This window comes from Stegodyphus dumicola, chromosome 8, assembly GCF_044657685.1.
Source record: "Stegodyphus dumicola isolate Sdum_Otavi_A_Nest chromosome 8, ASM4465768v1".
NCBI lineage: Eukaryota > Metazoa > Arthropoda > Arachnida > Araneae > Eresidae > Stegodyphus > Stegodyphus dumicola.
The window spans coordinates 171946232-171966292 of NC_140775.1; the positions used below are offsets into that span (position 1 = coordinate 171946232).

The 20061-nt window shown below is 34.8% G+C and overlaps 1 protein-coding gene across 2 annotated transcripts in view; it reads left to right on the forward strand.

Annotated features, from left to right (window-relative positions):
* LOC118205230 (glutathione S-transferase 1-like) overlaps positions 1 to 20061 on the forward strand; it is a 159217-nt gene that overhangs the window by 57914 nt on the left and 81242 nt on the right. For both annotated transcript variants that reach the window (XM_085822751.1, XM_035377537.2), the window contains exon 3: positions 14903 to 15044. In XM_085822751.1, coding sequence (XP_085678877.1) covers positions 14903 to 15044 — 142 coding nt within the window. The remainder of the gene's footprint in view (positions 1 to 14902; positions 15045 to 20061) is intronic.

Here is a 20061-nt window from a genome sequence, read left to right on the forward strand (position 1 = left end):
GTAACAGGGGTCCAACCCGTAAAACTGCCACAACGTAGGAAGCACATTGTCATCCAAAATAGTGCAGTAGGCATCGGAGTTGAGCTTACCATGAATGGGGACCAAGGATCCCAGCCCATACCAGGAGAAACACCCCCAGACCCTAATTCCACCTCCGCCGAACTTGACTGTTGGCACAATGCATTCTGGCAGGAGACGTTCTCCAGGTAGACCCCAGACCCAGACCCTGCCATCCGAACGGTAAAGGGTGAACCTTGATTCGTCACTCCAAAGAACCCGTTTCCACTGAACTACGGTCCAATTTCGATGTGCTTTGCACCACATTAACCGAGATGCGCGGTTGGACTTTGTGATCAAAAGCTTATGGGCAGCAGCACGACCATGAAAATTAAGCAGATGTGTTTCCTTACGAATGGTATTCATTGAAACAATACTCCCGGATGCCTGCTAAAACTCCTCGCGGATGAGGGCCATCGGTTGGGTGCGGTTCTTCCGAATTTCTCTGGACAGCACTCGTCGGTCTCTATCTCCCAGTTTCGTTGGTCTGCCGACTCTGGGCACATTCCGACAAACACCGCTCACCTTCCACTTCTTAATCACATAAGCCACTGTCGATTTTGGGTACTTCAGATCTCTAGATATGTCCCTTAAGGATAGGCCACATCTGTGATACCCGATAATTATACCTTTCTCGAAATCGGAGAGCTCCGAAATGCGAGGCATCTTGCATGCGACTAAAGCCGATGCTGTTTCCTACACAATATATACCGGCGGAGTCCGTGACGTACCTTAAGACGGCAGATATCGTCATTTGCATAGGTGTCCAAATACTTATTGGTAGTCAATGTATAATAAATGTATTTCATGTTGCCTGGATCTTAATCAAATTATCACAGGACATGGACGCTTCCCGGAGTACCTAAAGAGATTCGGTCTACAAGAAAATGAGTTATGTTATAATTGTGGAGTTACGGGTTCAGTTAAACATTTTGTAAATGAATGTGATTTAACTTATGATATAAGAAAAACGTTTGGACATATTAATACATTTACTGGAAAAAACATTGAATTTGAATTCGCTAGGGAATTAATGAATTTTATTAATAATAATCGTGTTAATGTCGGAATTTTGATTTAACATGTATTTAGTGTTTTTATGATAGAGCGTGGTCTGTGTCTCGTGTTTTGTCCTTTCCTTTCGTTTAGTTAGTTACTAACTATTAATTCTATTTATTTTAATTGTTATTATTTCTTCTCACTTTCCTTTTGTGCCGTTAAGGTCCTATTATTTTATTTATTTCTTTATATGTGTATTTTGTTACTCGGAGCCCCTTAACATTTTGCTGGTTTTCCAGAATTAATTTTATATTTAAAATTATTTCGATGTTTGAATTTTGATAACTTTTACTTGTTCTTTTTATTTTCTGCCTTTTAAAAGGAAACATGTCTGGGCTGCTGGATGTCCTCGTTTCTGGTTTTTAACTTGGCGCACCCTTGGAAAAGTCATAAAACGAAATCTGTTAGGTGGATGGGGGGCTGCGCCTCTTTCTGTACCTTATATACTCTCCCTTTTAAAGGGCGACTGGAGATTTATGCACTATCCTAGTGGATTTATGGACTATCCTAGTAGATTTATGGACTATCCTATAATCGCCAAATCCTAGTGGTGAAGAATCATCATCCACCACCTTTAAGCTCGGGTGCCACAGTGGAATCATTAGAATTTTTTTTGATGCATCAATCATGAAATATTTGCGATGGCCTCTCCGGTACTCGAACCTGGACCTCTCGAATACGCACCGAGTGTGCTACCGTTACGCCACGAAGACATGCAGAAAGGAGGGAGAAAATACCTCATAGTAAGTGATGTATACTATTTTCCATGTTTTCATGCATAAAAGTGTGGGAATTCGGCAATTCGATAACAATATCCGGTTTGGTTTATTTGATTATAGCAAAGACTCGAGGGCTACGTGCCTAAGAAGAGGTATTTCTAAGAGAAACTGCTCGTACACATCTTACATAAGGGGAAAACCATGAAAGCGCCTATGCAGCCAGCCAGTTCGCCTGGAATCGAAACCAGGTCGAACTGTCAGTGTTCAGCAATTTCAGCGCTCGGCGGCTGGTGGAATTTAATAATACCCGGATGATAATATTAACCGTCATCACATTAAGCGGCGTCAGCTGCAACTCCAGAAACTCGAATGATAAATTGACTTAATAATGCTAGAATACGAGGCCAATAATAAATGTCTGGTGGACCAGCACTTCGCCATCATTAATACAGATGTTCTTTCCAGATTACTAGAACATGTCTCTTTCTTCCAATCAGCAAGGACGATCGCCTTGCCTGGTATAAATAAGTATTTAAAATCGATGGAAACTCATATCGATGATATATTTACGGTGAAGTGCGTGTTCTTCTGTTTTCAATTTCTGACATTTTTTTTTTTGGTCGAAAGCTACTGTTTTTTATATTAGTTTGCAAAGTCGTTTATCAGATTCATTCTTTAAGATTTTTTTTTGATTGGAAAAAATAGAATGCTGGTTTCTTTTCGGTATCCATCGTAGCTAAGGTAGAAGTAGGATATATAATCAGAGGCGCATAAAAGAAACTTCGAAGAACAGATTAAAGATTAGAAGATTAGATAAAGTTAGAGATCGCCAGCGGAAGGTATTGGTCAGTGAATTAAGTTGCTCCATTAAAGCAGTGGCATAGTTAGAGGGGAGCAGACGGCCGGTTATTCCCGGGCGGGAAATTTTTGGAGGCGACAATATTCACGTGAAATATTATTTTTTTGGAGTTTGTTATGTGGATTGTTAAACTAGGTGAAGAATAACGAGATTGTGAATACCATATTTTTATACCGCATGGGAATGTGGTATAAAAATATGGTATTATAAATGCATAGTGTTCGGGCGGTATGGGGCACTCTAAATGCGTCGAGCCGAAAGTCCTCTCGAGAGGTTGTGGGGAGGGTAAAAGGAGTGGGAGACCCTGGGATCCTTCCCTCCCCGTACTCTCCATCAAAACTGGGAGCGGAATTGAGCAAAGTCGTTCTGTCGCCTGTATGGCATTCAAGGCTCTTGCCAACGATAGGCGTAGTCTTGCACTCCTCGTCACGATGAATTTCTGGGGTTGATTTGATATTACTATCAAAACATTAAAAAAAAAAAAATCTGAAATGTTTCAGATTTTAAATTACGTCCAAAGGGGCGTTTTTTAACATTTTGTGTGTTACCTTTCTTTATTAAATATCATGTTCCTCGCACTTAAACCATAAGATCCAGTGCAACAGCAATATCGCAAAATAGTTTTAAAACGAGCATATCTTTAGAATTTCCGATACAGAGACTCAAGCGCTGGAGATAAAAATGTTTTTTCTGCACAACGTTGCCATTGCTCGCTTTGAAATCCTTGAGTTTGTTAATCAAAAATTCGTCAAAGTTTTAAAAAATAGGAAATCGATCATAAAACAAATTTCAAATTTCATATTTGGTCTTCCACATGCTCGTTGGAGGATTACGTTATTCAAAATTCGATGACTCTATGTACCGTTATTTTATGACAATGTGAGAAATATACATACATTTACGCAGATTTTCATTATTTAATTTCTTCAAATATAATGCAGGACTCTAACATTTTGTGGCAACAGTTTGGAAAGTGAACCGACATTTATGAGTCCGACGCAAAATGCCAAAACGAAACTAATAGTACTTCGGGATTCAAATCCCTTTGGACTAACAAGTGAAATAATTCACATCATCAACAACAAAATGGTGAAAATATCAGACGCAAATCGTTTTATGTATTGGAATTTTCTTGCAGCTTAATGTGAGAAACCTTCTTCGCACAAATACGTTGTCGCGAAAGTAAGTAAAATATGAGTGGATCGTTGTGAAAAGTTAGGATGTCTTCTGCAAACTTGTCCAAAATTCTTTTAATTCAATATTTATATATTTTTGTGTGGCAAAATGAGTCGTCAAATCAATGAAATTTCCGAAATGAACTGCACTCGCTTTCGATTTAGTTGACATAGTGAAAGGATTTCGAATCCAAGAATCGAGTTTCTAGCACTGTGGGCAATACTGACCATGATTGCAAGTTATGCAAATTTGGCAATATTTAACTGTAAACTTTGCTGTCTATTTTTCAACTTCTTTCATTAAAAAAGTTATTTAAGATAGAAGCAAAATATTAAAATTATTCTTTAGTGTTTTTCAAAGTTTTATATTTACTTATCAATTTAAAAAAGAAAGATAAATTTACAAAAAATGTTCAAAGAAAACTAACACAGTCACATTGAAACACTTCCTTACTTCCGAGCACAGAACAGAAACACTAACAGAAATGCGTTCTGCGTATTGTTGCATGCGTATGGTTCGTAATGGATTAAATGCATAAGTCGATAAAAAGTTAATAAAATTTATTCTTATCCCATGAAATAAAGCAAAATGCTGAAATGTCCTCAGAGATATTCGTACAATATCGCAATATCTCACAGTAGTTATATTTTAAACTATTAAAACGGTAAATAGTATTCAAAGCACAGAGAAAGCTAATCTAATCTCACCGCGAATTCGCCACAATCAATAACTGCACTAAGTAAACAACTAAACTAAGATGTTTTGCTTCGGTTTTTATAAGCTTTCTAATCCTGCATGAGAACATTTTGGTATTTTCTCGCGGTTTCTAGAAATTAAAAAAGTGCGATTACGAGGTATCTATTTATTAAATGTGCGTACTCCTGTAGTTTTACTTTTTCGGCGTAGCTTTCTCTTAAAACGCTTCACGCGCTGCATTGCAGGGAAAATAAAACAATTTTAATTATAATTCTACTAAAAATAGAAAATTAAATACAAAATCCATAACACCATATTTCGCTGCCATCGTAAAGCTTATTTATTAAACAAAAGGTAAAGAGCAAAAAAAGATGCTGTATGTGATATTATTAAAATAATTAGCGATTTTTTCTCCCTGGAGCAAATAAAAAAAACAATATTGCATGGTTGGTATGATTGTGAATACACTGTATGTCTCCCAGACGATGCAATAGAAGTCCGTACAACGCCTAGGCATGCTGAGTATCAAATTATCGATCTGATCTTGGGGGATATTACACTCAAAAAACAATGCTCTACGAAGTTCCGGTAAACATGTAGGAGGAGGTTGACGGGCTGCAACTCGTCGGCCAAGCATGCCCCACACGTGATCTATTGTATTCAAGTCTGGTGAGAATGCTGGCCAGTCCATACGGGTGATATCCTCCGATTGAAGGCATTCGCTTACGATGTTTGCACGGTGAGGACGGGCGTTGTCATCCATAAACACAAATTGTGCGCCCATGGCGCCCCGAAACAAACGTACATGTTGTTTCAGAATGACGTCCCGATAGATTTGGCTTGTCATGGTTCCAATTTGAACATGCAGGTCAGTTCTGGAACCCAGAATAATTCCACTCCAAACGAGCACTCCTGCACCACCGTAAAGGTGTCGTTCAATGATGCTTTCTTGGTGGTAACGGGTACCTGGAGCTCTCCATATGAAAGTCCGGCGAGAATGAGACTGCAAGCTAAACCTGGACTCGTCGGAAAACATCACACAAGCCCACTGTTGCGGTGTCCACAATGCATGCTCTCTACTCCAAGCTAACCGCAGGCGACAGTGAGTTGCAGTAAGTGGAACGCATCTAACAGATCTACGAGCATATAGACCAATCTGCCCTAAGCGTCTGTACACGGTCTGCCTTGAAATTGTCGTACCAGTGACTGAAGAGAGCTGACGAAACAGGTCTGGGGCTGTGCTCCGCCTGTTTCTTTTTGCAGTAACTGCCAAATACCGGTCCTCATTCAGCGTTGTAACTCGGGGCGACCTGTGCTGCAACGTCTACTGACATTACCATCATCTTGGAATCGTTTCCAAAGCCTGGAGATGACACTCTGGGCAATTCCAAGTTCGTCTGATACTTCCAGTTGGGTACGCCCACATTCCAGACGGCCGAAAATTCTACCACGTAAAAAATCATCCAAATGCGTCCTTTGTGTCATAACTATTCGGTTATTGCACTGAAATGCTTATAAAGCGCCTGCGAACAATTTTACTTCTTTACCTGTATTTTTTATATATCACTCTCTTACACTCTCGTCATTGTGACGTACCATCGGTGGCATCTGGTTACTTTGTGAAATTTGCATATGATTCTTGAAGTGTGTGTAGTGATTTTACAGGTGATATATTTATTTTAGAGTTCGATTTCCGCGTGACTCCGAATTATCCTTAATTTATGGACATGAGTGTATCTTAGGTAGCAGCCAATCGCGCTTTCATGCCAAATAATATGCAAAAAAGGCAGTCTTATAAGAAGTCAGCTTTACGAAGGGTTACAGAATTGATTGTAAGTGCTGATAGAAGGTGCTTAAAACTTTTGTACAATTTGTTTTCAAGACATACGTGTTTCTATGACTTCCAGAAGACGAATGGAAGATTCTGAGCGTTGGCGTGCTGCGAGGCGCATTGAAGCAGGACAGTCAGGAGAGTGAAATTACTAAAAAGGTAATTTCGTTCTCCAGATGAGGAGGGACCTGTAGCTGCCCTCGAAATCGATTGAGTGTTTTAATAAATATACGCGAAATACAAGGTTGTTATTGCGATTTTGATAGTTATAAGGTACTTTCTCCCACTGTTACACCTGCTACCGTTACACAAAGAAGGCATGCTGGAAGCATGTAGTCCCGGCGAGGGCGTTGCTCATTTTTCACATCTCTTGCATCAAAAAATATAATGTCTCTACAGTGTGCCCCCGAACTAAAAAGGATGGTGGGCGATAATTCGTCACCACCAGGATTTGTCGACTGGATCCCCTAATACCCCAGTCGCCCTTTGAAAGAGGGGAGTATATAAAGTATTTTTCCCTCCCTCCAGCATGCCTTCGGGGTGTAACGGCGGCACACTCGGCGTGAATTCGAAAGATCCAGGTTCGAGTTCCGGCGAGGGCACTGCACATGTTTCACGTCTTCAAGAAATCCTAATGTCTTTACATAGTATTTCCGGCCTTTTCAGTTTTATTATTTACATCGGAGTTTTCTTGTTGTTGACAACGAACTGCACGTAGAATATAAGTGTGTTTACTATTTTGGTATAGTAAACTAGCTTTTATTATTTTCTACTGCAAAATGTCTTTTGCTGTTTGCTTTCCTTTTTGAATTATCTTTCCAAGTAAATTTAGTTTGTTTTTGCGCTCACTTTTGGAGCACACGATACCCAACTTGCGTAATCCGTTACTTCACCTGAGAAAACAAGTAACAAGTTCAGTGTTTATTATTTTGTTCTTTAGCAAGAAGGCATATAAACTATCAGAAGAAAAATCTCCCAAACCTCGGTCGATTACCGAAAAATTCTACTAAAATATTTGGGATGGGGTGGATATTAATTGAACGTATTAAAAACATTGAAGTCGAAACTTCCTTCCTGATTCAAACGTCAAATTATTATTAATAAAACAATAAATTATTAACAATATAATGTAAAATATATTATATTGTTAATAATATAATATACTTTATATATATATTGTTAATAATATAAATAAGTAATTAATAAATTATTTTATATATAATAATTAAATAATAATGCATTAGTAATAATTCATTAATAATAATAATAAACTAATATCGTTCATTAATAATAAACTAATATCGTACAAAAGTGCAGAAATCGCTGTTAGAAGATGCTCGTATTTTCTGGAACCTTCTTTAGCCAATGAGGGAAAAAAACTTCGTACATTGAAAATTCTTAAAGGAGAATTAGTTATTTAAGTACCAACTAATCTAGAAAAAGTCAGCCAGTCAGAAGAAGTCATTTTATTCAAATCGGTATCATTGTGGTGAAATTAATTGTTTGCGTTATTGAGCATTATTCTTCCAAAGAAATATGTTTCCATAACTCTTCTTCTTCTTACTAATCCCTCTGATCTGAATCAGATCAGATCCATAAGTTCATTTGCCTTCATAATTTATAACACGTAATTAGGTCTCTTCAGCAGATCTTGATGCACCAGGGCAACACAACTAAGCAGATGTTGCGCAATAGCTTCATATTTTTTACATTTGGCGCAAGTGGGAAAGGTTTTAGTACACGAGGAATATCTGAGGGTCTTTAAACTCCTGAAGTCAACTGAGCCAGAGCCATTTAGGTCTTGTCATCCTTGAAACCAATAGCAGTACCAGGACCTTTACTGCGGTACGATGAGTGTGTCTGCAGCTGTCTCCAGGAATTGTTAATTAAAGTCTTTCTTCTCTAGTATAGTTCAAGATAGATCAAAGGTTCAGCATAAACCTGAGGCATGAGAGTACCCTCCTTTGCTAGTCTATCAGCTATATTATTATATTTAGATTTACATGAGATGGTATCCATTGTAGATGGAGGACCAAAAATGGGGCAAGGTTTGAAGTTTTTCAATAACTTGTAACAGACCTATTTAAGTGTAATTGAACTATTTTATTCAACGCCATGAACTCATGAACTGTAACCGAACTATTTTATTTAAACGCCATCTCGTGGCGATATAAAAAAACGTCAGTCGACCTCCAGCCGCCATGATGATAGCTTACTATGTTATGTTATTCTCAATGTTTGATGTTCCATTTCGTTTATGTTTCATTTTTATATATATTTCTTTTGTTTGTAACCGTTCCTGTGTGCTCTGTTAATAAATCCTTTTAAAGCTAGCCAGTATTAGTGTCTATTGAGGAACGGCTACATCACATTGGTGCCCAACTAAATTTGAATCCAAAATGGCGCAACAAAATGTTTAGAATTTCTGTTTGGCTTTAACAAGCTCTTACTCCCGAATTTAACTTTTAGTTGCTGGAGATCGGCTCAGTTTCTTTTCAGGTGTGGACTACTGGTCAAATATTCTGGAAACCAATTCTGGAATTAAAGTTGTCATACCGTGCTGCTAGCACATCGAATCATCAACTGGACAATTTCAACGGAAAAGATAAATTTCGTTTACATTATCGTTTAATCTGAGTTTAAAGTTCTTTTAAACTGATTATTTATTATAAGCTGCTTCTTAAAGCAAATGTAAATTCTTTACTGAAATCTCATGTATTGATACTACATAAGAGTATTAAACGAAAGCAAACAGCTTTCTGTTAAATTGTTTCACTGAATACATGTTTTGATGTTAAAGTTTGAATATATTCATGGACGTTGTTCATTAGAATTTATTAGTTTCGCTTCTGCATACAGCAGCAGATGTTTTCCCCCCGCGGAAATGTTTAGACTAGCGATGATTTATGATGTGTTTACGTCAAATCTTTTATTATTTTTATTTCCTTTGAGTGCTGTTGTTCCTATTCAACGCCATGAACTCATGAACTGTAACCGAACTATTTTATTTAAACGCCATCTCGTGGCGATATAAAAAAACGTCAGTCGACCTCCAGCCGCCATGATGATAGCTTACTATGTTATGTTATTCTCAATGTTTGATGTTCCATTTCGTTTATGTTTCATTTTTATATATATTTCTTTTGTTTATAACCGTTCCTGTGTGCTCTGTTAATAAATCCTTTTAAAGCTAGCCGGCATTAGTGTCTATTGAGGAACGGCTACATCACAAACTTTAATTCCACTCGGGTCTCTAATATTTATTTCTACAGTTACATAGGTACTGGATTACACTTCGGCTGTCCGTAAGGATCCAGGTTTCTCCAGATAAACGTCGCTCTGAAACATAGTCCAAAACCATATCAATACCAATCAATACAGAGCTGAAAACCAAACAGAAATAGATATTTCTTTCCACTCCAAATTTAACAAAAGCTCTGCTACCAGTGTGTCCATGTACATTCTTACTGTATATATCAGAATTCTTACTGTATATATCATCTGTATATATCAGAATTGATTCAGCAGGTATTCTGCTAATCACTTCCATAATACCATAATTGAATACTTAAGATATATTATATACCTGAATACTTAAGATAGGCTCAGCCTATCTAAAGTATTCAGGATGGTGACAGGACTTACTTCCATAACTACCTGCAGATAGTGGTGCGGTTTTCAATCCATCTTTTAATTTTTATATTTTTTAAGCTTTTAATTTACAATTTCCTCTTCAGTATTCAAGTTTTTGATACTTAAAGCTGAAGATAATTGCACAGATAAAAACTGTTAAGATTATATTATATTGGAATTGCTTAATTATTTTCTTTTAATAACCTGTTTCATTCAGAAATTGTTTAACTGTTTAATTATTAAGTTTAATCATCTTACAAATAAATATTTTATTTAGAAATATTACGTATGTGTATATGGGAGTACACATACTTAAAGTCAGAATTCAGCGGCTCACAAGCAAAAAAGGGTAGAGAATTCTTGTTGTAAAGGAAAGTCGAAGAAGGGGACTTGAAAAATGTGCAATACCTTCACCCAGACTCAAGCTCCGGAACTTCCGATTGCTAGCTTGACGTACTATCCAATTACAGCACTAAGGCGGTAAGAGGGAGAATGAGAAGAAAGGGACCCTGTTTCCAAATACTGGTAGTGTCGAATTATCGTCCACTACATGCCTATTCGGGCGCCACTTTTAGAGTCATTAGAAATTTTTTGGAGCAGAAAGGTGAGCCATGCTCTCGCTGGGATTCAAACTCAGAATCTCCCGATGGCATATAAGCAAACTGTACACTGCTAGAGCAGTCGCTCGAAAGCAGCTAATGGGAGTCAAAGTAAATGTAGATTGTCTGCCTACCATGATGATGTCACGAAGTTGGAAGTTTGTTTGAATTCTGTAAAATTCTCAGGATTTGTTAAGGCGTAAGATATTCTGCAGTATTATAATATTGCCATACATTTGATGATAATGTTAAATGTGAAATATAAATGTGAGAATCAGTAATAGGTTTTAAGAAGCGCTGTAAAGTAAAATACGAATATACTTTTATATAATGCATGAAACTGCTAATACGAATATACTTTTGCATAATGCAGAGAGAATAAAAATGTTAAGTGATAAATATTGATTACTTAATGAGAGTTATGTGCACCAAGTAAAATGATCCTGCTCGTATAAAAAAAGGCGTGAAATCTTTTTTTTTTTTTTAAATAAATGTGACTGTCATGCAATGCGTTTAATATACAAAAACTCCTAATGAAAATTCTTCTACTGAAATTTTAGTGAATATGCACAATGTTTATTAACGATACTGAATACTGTATTCAAAGAAATTAGTTTTTCATTCATTCATATAACAACTTCTGATATTTTATATATTTTGCCACTCAATAGATTTCTGTTTTCATTATTATAGTTGTTAAGTTGATTTATTTATAAATTCAGATAACAATGTTATTTTATCGTCTTATTATTTTATATAAAGAATAGAGAAACAATAGCTGATATCTTTTATGAATATAAAATTTAACTTCTAATTTGAATATAATTAGAGCCAACATTAGGCAAAATTGTTGAGTGATTGGAAGAACCGAATGCTTTTATAGGTCAATTATGAACGATAATATTTGAGGGTATGATAAAAACTCCGAAACGACATTACTTATATGTCTGAATTATGTAAGAATTGTGGTTGAAATTAAACCAAGTAAACTTATTCCTATTTATATCAAATATATTTGAAGAGTTATGGAAATGAAAAAAATCCCTTTGACATTCCTCTATATGTAAGAAAGATAGTTTTTGAGGATTATCCCTGAACTAACCTTGCCAACTAAGTAACTCATTGTAAAAGGGCTTTAATGAAAATCTTTGGTAATAACTTGTTGAAATATTAGAATGGATATCATTTAACTGGAAAGTGTGCTGAAAATGTGGCTATTTATAACACGTACAGGCTTTAAAATTAAAATGGTATTAACTAATATAAGCTGCCTTGGATGATAGGGTAGAATGGAGGTTGATTGCTAATCAGAAATCAAGCATATAGAATTGTTCCTGATATTAGGTTTGGCTGTATGTGTATCGTCGTTTTCCTTTCTTGTGGGCGTAATATCAATAGCTCTTTGTCACGTACTTTCGACAATGCACAGAATAATAAAAATGCTAAATGATCGAATGAGTTTGACCACAATTTCCAACGAGTGTTTAACCAGCAAGCATTTGGCCCTTAGATTGGGGAAAAATGCCTAGGTGTTGACAAAGATAATTAATTCACTCAGGCCATTCATTCAGGTTTTAATTAAAAAATAATTAAAACCTTTTATGTTCATTATATATTCTTGCAGCGAAATTAACATGCTCAAATAGTTACAGAAAACATAACTCAGTTACCACAGTTTATTTATATTTAAGAAGTTACCTTCTTTTAATTTAAATTTTAAAGCAGTAGTATTTGTCTTGATCCTCCTCCATTAGAAGTGAAACATGTGATGACTGATAGAAAAGAAATGAAAATAAGTTCTTAAAATGTAAAATTTCTGTGACTGAACTTGAACATTTACGTAATTACATAGCTGACATTTAAAAAGTTTTGTTAATTTCAATTTTAATAAATAGCAGGAGTCAAGGAATGAATCAAATTTGACTATAAATAAAAGCACAGGTATGTGTACACATTTATACAAATTTTGAAAAGTCCTAGAGTTAACAGAAATATGAAACTGGCTTTAGCTGCTACAGAGGCTGTTCGCACATTTTTTAGACGATTTTGGTAAGCGGTAATAAAAACTTGTTTGCTGCAAAAGAAGTAATTGCAATTGTACTGTGTTTTTAAAAGTCAAAATTATCGTCTGTGGCTTGAAAGTTTTGTTTTTATTCAAAATGGCGAATTTAAAAAGCAGTGGTTCGAAGGCTACTCCGTTATCCAAAAATCATGGTTTTGTGATATCTTAAGCGTCGATAGGTAATATCATTAACAAGAAAGGAAAAAAACGCAAAATTGGAGCCTCAAGTGGGACAAAAATTCCATACAAGTATCCAAAGAAAAAACGCACATCTTCGACTATTGCAAAGGTACGTTGTTTAATGTTAAAAGAAAATCCCCCTAGTCAAAGGACAGTTGCAAAATCATTAAAATGCTCGGTGTCCACTGTGAACAAAATGATAAACGTTGATTTAAATTTTAAGAAAGCGAAAAAACGCAATGTGCATCGTCTTCTTCCAAAGCATATCGCTCAACGCAAAACACGCTGCAGAATTCTATATGAGAAACACTTATCCAAAGAAAAATGCAAAACATTTGTCACAATAGATGAAGCATGGGTGTACTTAAATGATTGTAACAAGAAAGAGCCATTTATTATCATAAAAGGGGAGAAAAAAATTTAAGTATATGGTTCAAAGTATCGAAAGAAAGTTTTTCTAAAGGATTCATGATTGTTGCGGGTTTTTCTTATAATGGCAAATTAAAAATAAAGAGAGTGCAAAAAAATAGATTAACTCCAAATACTATCAGGAACATATTTTATCGCCAATTTTTCTGAATGAAATACCATCGCTTTACCCACAGTGCCATCCATCTGTGAGACTCCATCAGGACAAAGCTAGTAGTCACACATCAAAATCCACTGTAAATTTCCTAAAGAAATGGAACAAAAAACTGGTATCAAGGCCATACCCTTCACTGATATCCCTACTAAATCTCCCGATGTGTCACCTATGGATTTTTGTGCTTTCGGACTTTTAAAAACTGCATTATCCAAACGTTGTCCCAAAACCCTAACAGGATTCTGGAAAGCTGTTCGGGAGGAATGGGATAGAATACCTCTTCTGTCACTTTAAAAGACATTATTATCCTGGAAATTGCGGTGTCGAAAGATAGTTCAGAATAAGAGATGTCAAATAGAACATTTATAAAACAAGAATTTTATGTAATTTAGTTTTGTGAACACAATATACATCGTCTAAAAAATGTGTGAACAGCCTCTGTATATTTGCGCCTTTTCAGGTTTTTCGTTGTAACCTTATTTATAAAAAGCGACTGAGCTCACACTTCATGCAGCTGAAGAGACAAGTAAACAAACTGTATCGGACTCCTCAACATAAATATAACTTCCTGAGAGCAAAAAGCTTTTAATTATTCAACAGCTAATTGATAACAATAATTAAATTTTAGTTTACGATTAAGTGGTCTTGATAATTTTATAATGATTCTTGCAGACGATTGCGAATGTAAAGTCAATGGGAAACTCTTCTATATATAGCGCAAGTGATGTCAGCCAAAAAAATGATGCAAATTATAGAAATAGGTGTAAAGGGAACAGCAAAGAATCTACGTACGTAAGTGCAAAGATTAAAGGAGGTTTTGTTAAAGGGAAAATGCATGGTAGTGGTCATTTAAATTACAATATTGGAAAAATTTATGTAAGCATTATATTATGTAAATAACAAATGATTTAATACAATATCAGGTTTTTATGTATATGTATTGAAGGTCTACAATATCCTAAACCTAACAGAAGGTTTGTTTGTTGCTGCATTTTCATTCAGTCATTAATAAATTGAATTTCAAGAATGTATACAAGTAGTATTTTTATTATATTGCATACTTTATATGTATAAATATTTCCTTTTAAAAAATTGTGTTTATACAAAATATTTTGTATAAAACACAATTTTTTAATATATACAAATGTTTTGGAATTCATCTACAGTTTCGTCTTTTACCTTCGTTCGAAAGTAAAGTTCTCTTGAAATATTTGGGACAAGGGAAGCGATGATTATCTGACCGTCAGATTTCGTCTTCTAGACTACTCTCGGTTAAAATAAGATGGAATATAGGCAAACGGTCACTACAGGCTTTGTCTAAATTAAATAATAAAACTATATAATATCAGATGAATACAGAACGTCTCTTCATTCTTGTTTGCTTTTATATGTATTTTGCGAATGGCTTTTCTTGTATGGGTCTGAAATTTTTTTTTGTATTGTTTTAGTCGAGCTATTATGACCTATCTTGTCAACAAGTATGCACCTAGCAATCCTATCTACCCAAAGGATCCTAAGAAAAGAGCTTTGGTGGACATGATGTTAAATTTCGATCAAGGGTCTCTTTACAGATCCCAAGTGGAATATCTGGTAAGTAAGAAAAAAAAATCTCCTTGATGTGCGTGTAAATCGATCTTTAACACTTCAAGCAAAGGTACTTTATATTTCTTCACCTATAGAATTTACCTTCATAAGATTCAGTGCTTATTCAGAGATTCTTAGGTAAGAAAGGTAAATTTGGCTTCATGCAGCGAAGATTTCTCAGTATTCTGGTCATTGGCAGCATAAGGTAACCGAATAAAAGCCCATTAGAGGAAACCCAAATGACATATTCGTATGGGCTTTAATCAGTTTTGGTGTTTATCAATGGGGCTTTTATCAAAGCATTTTTTTAAAAATCAATACGAGCTTTTTATTCATATGAGTTTTATCTGCGTGCCGCGTAGGCACCTTAGTATAATAGCGCGCTAAGTTCAACTTTGCCTCTAACTGTACAACTATACCTCTATCAATCTCTAACTTCCAAGAGGCAATATTTTGACACCTTTCCAAAAGCTTTAATATCACTCTGATACAGAGGACAGCATATATTTCACACAAATGATAATTTAATTCATTTTAAATTTTTAATAAATTTATTAATTTTGTATGCAGCTCAAATTTAACAACAACCCCTGTCCCCCACAAAAAAAGCGCTTCAAACAAACAGTAATATCATCTGTTGACTATTTAATGCTTAAACATATTACACCCATCATATTTCTAGTCAGTAATAGTTTTATGTATAGTAAGACAGTTTTATAATAATTTACAGCCATTTAGTTAGTAAGTTCAAAAATCCAAAATTCTCGGCGGTTGTAAGAATCTGAATTCCGTAGCTACAAAATGTAAATTCCACATATTTAATCCATATTCATGGATAAAGACAACGCAATGCAAAACGCACCTAAAGAGAAAACTATTCGGAAATATTTCCGAATCTCATGCTGAACTAACAACTCGCAACTATCACAACAACTAACTAACTAAGAGCAGATGCTCTCTCAGGCTTTATATAGTTTTCAACTGGCCGCTGAGATATTTCCAGTACTTTCTGCTTCTCGAAATTTCTGGAAAGCAATACGAGAGTCGAACTACTGTTGCAGCTAATATAGTGATTAATTGCATTTATTCAATTACATTAACTATTACAAGCTGAAACAGGGACCAAATAGTCACCAAGTTTGGCGACTTTGGCGATTTCTCGCCAAATTACCGAGATACCCATTTCCTCAATGCTAAGTGGACTTGCCACTATATTCTTATTTTTCCGTGATAGTTTTTTAGATTTTTCATGTTACGTTAAACAAAATAAATATAACAGTTTTACTTATAATTCCACCAAAATTACCTATCTAAGTTTAAAATTCGTGAAAACATATATCTCTTATTAATGTTGCACGAATACATTGATCTATTATACAAATACAATACTTTATAGGTACTTTTATGGCCTGCTTTTAATTGTATTCACCTAGAAATGTCATGTAAATATTATCATATCCCCATCACATTACACATATTTGATTTGCATCATATGGACACCCGATGGATATTACAAAAGCATAAGGTTATAAGATAGTACTGATAATGGAGCTTCTTGTCGAAAATCTAACTGAATCTAGTGGATGGCTGGCCCATTATTGGTGGAAAGAAGAGGAAGTGAAATTTTCGAACTGAAAAAAAGGATGTTTATGTAAAGGTATTCATCCTAGAAATGACTGTATTAAACATAAAAATTATTTTTAAATTTCCGCACATCCTAAACAGCATTGCATGTTACGGTATTCATGCTAGAAAAAACTGTGTCATACACAAAGAGAACTTCGAAATTTCTGCACATTTTAAGTTGCATTATGTCAAGCATAAACAAAGTCTCTAAATTTGTTCACATCATAAACTGCATTGCCTGTAAAGGTTATATTAGAAAAGACTGTGTCACACATAAATAAAATTTGTAAATTTCTGCACATCGTAAAATGCATTTTATGTAAAGGTAGTCATACTAAAAAAGAATGCGTCAAACATAAACAGAACCTCTAAATTTCTACACATTCTAAACGGCATTGCAGAAGCACTGTACAACAAAATACCAATCCTCGTCAATAAAAGAACCAAAACGAAGCAAAATAATACTGAACGCCCACTCCCAGGAGTGCTGAACACATACACGTGGAGTCTCGCCTCCAAGAAGTCAAGTTCGTAGAAAAGTCATAACTGTAAATTACAAGTGGACATGCTCCACTAGGCTGGCAGTAAACATTTCAAAATTACAGTAGAAGAGAAAGGTAAATAAATATTTCGGAGTTTATGGCGCGGAGTTCCTGAAAATCAGAGTGCCATATCAGTTAATACGCTGTTCTATTCGCAATGAGCATCTTCGTTTCATACCTTTTAGGGAAGGACTTCGAAAATATAATTGCAAATTCTTCCGCATTAACGACTACTGACGTTTAACTATGCATTTCGACATTTTATTGCTGCACTGAACTAATACTAATCCCGCATTAATTTTTATTTTCGCATCGTTTATGAAGGCTGCATCCGGTCAAAACATGTAATTAAAGCGCAAACGTGTCTTCGTAAAGTTTGAATTTCGAGTCTCATGATCAAACATAAATTAAGAAAAAAATATGTTTTCGTAAATTAAGCTTTTATTTTAAAACTCATAAAATAATTTATCATATAGTTTAATGGGAAAAAGAGGTTTAAAAATTCTCTTTTTGGAATTCATCTACAGTTTTATGTCACGAATGATAAAAGTGTTGATTTATTTATAAAGTTAATGGTTTGTATGTTTGATAATGCAATCCTATTATTCAATTTAGTTATTTATATAACCACGCTTTTATTATTCATGATGTTAAATTGCGGAAGAATTTTGTAAAGAGAATTATTTTATCTCTTGTTGCCGTTAAATTGTATGATAAATTATTTTTCGCTATTAGTTCATTACTTATTTTATGAATTTAAAATAAAAGTTTATTTTGTAAAAACTTTTTTCCCTTAGTTTCATCTTTTTAGTCTCAATGACAAGTTATCAATCAAATTATAGAAAACTATTTTTTCAACAATGAATAATCACTCTTGTACTTCTAACAATTCCATTACGTCAAATGGTTGAAAAAAATCCAGCGAATTTTTCCCCAAAATCAGAAATTAGGTTAAAATTTCATATAAGTTTCTTCAGACGTTTTTTGCCCTTTCGTGCAGACAGTAAAATTTTGCGATTTTTTAATTCGCTCGTTAGATGAAGGTATGAGCATAGAATTTTTTAAATATTAAATTTAAAAAAAAACTAAATAAAATTTTGAAATAGCCGCTTCATCATATTGTATTTCATCAGAAAAAAATCTAGAAAATTGCCTATTTAATATTTTTTTAATCTTATTTCAAAGGAAGGAAAAGAAACAGTATTTATAAAATACCAGAAGCATCCATGGTAAGCTTTATTTATTTGCAAGTAATTTTTTCTAGTGAGGGAGGAGCAATTAAATAAGTATGTATTATTTGTGGTCCCAACTTGTCAGCAACTGTGGTAGTGACTGCTATGAACTGTAAATTTACAAAAACACGTAAGAAGGGTTTAAAGTCCTTTTTATTCCACTTTAAAAATAACAGCTGCGTTCACTTGACGCTTACAAACTACGCCGACCCGGCGGTTTAACCGAAACAGAATGTAAAACTGAAAAATAACGACTGGATGAATAAATAGCTAGATCACTACCTACGAGGCTCTGAGATCTTAACTAACCTAACCGCGTTCTAAAATACAGCCGAGATTCAGCGAGCTTACTAATTAAGAAGTTGAAAGATTCAGCAAACTGCCGAGATAGGCACACAGGCCGAAACACGCGATTCTTAATTTTCTACCTAGCAACCTTCACGTTCGAGATTCAAGAAGCACACATACAATCTCGTTTCCTTTCTATTTAAACTCAACTTACTTCTGCTAAATTTGAATATACTGCGCGCTCTACTACAATTTACATACTTTAGCATTGGCAATTCTAGGGGAAAGTAAAGGCTTGACAGGAAAGATAGCTTAAAATAAATGTTAGTTAAAATAAATATAAACCCTACAAGTAAGTAAAATGAATATAACAGAAATCAATACGAAAGCATGAAAAACAATGCGACATATAATGAATGACATCTTAACTTTGAAATTCCAACTGAATGAAGTAAAAGAAGAACCGGAAAGCTATTTTCCATTTGCAGCATATTTTTAAAAATGTGTAGAAAATCGCCCAACTAATTTGTTTTTATTATGCTCCTTTTCAAAGACAGCTATGAGTTTGTTTCATAATCTGTGAAAATTTCATAACTGTATAGCAAATACATTTTAACATGATGAAATCTGAACGACGAAATTTAAGTATCATAGTCGTCAAATACACGAAAAATTGCGCGATTTTCGAAAATTCGTCAAAAAATTAGAAATTACGTTAAAAAGTTTCATATAAATTTCATGTAAAAGATTCTTTCCTCGCTCCATACGATAATGCAAACAACAAAATTCTGTGATTTTTAGTTTGTTCATTGCACGAAGACTGTACGAGAAATCGTTTCAACATTGAATTTTCATAAAATCTTAATTGAATTATGATGTTCCTCACTACTTTGTCTATAATAAAATGTCGAGGATCCTAGTGAACTGTGCTGCGAATTATCGCTGAGTTCAAGCACGAGCAGCGTAGACTAGAGAAAGGTTAAAATATGCTCTTATTTACTCACAGAAAGGATAACAAATGGCCCCTTTTCTGGCTTACAGGAAAGCCTCCACTTGTGCTTTTAAATCAGGATAAGAAAATAAGAAACTAAACTAATTAAGATAGATTTAGCCGAAGCTAGATTCAAACATCTAACGTAGTTGGCCCTTAATTTAAACTAGCCGGCGAATATGAACAGGTACGTACAATACGGCCGAGCGTAATAGATACAAAAATGAATTAGCCAAAAGGCAAACACGCGCCACTAAGGACTCCTAACTTCTTTTAATTATTACTTTTAACTCATTTGATAAATAAAATTATTCATAAAATTATTCACAGTTTTAGGTCGTTGG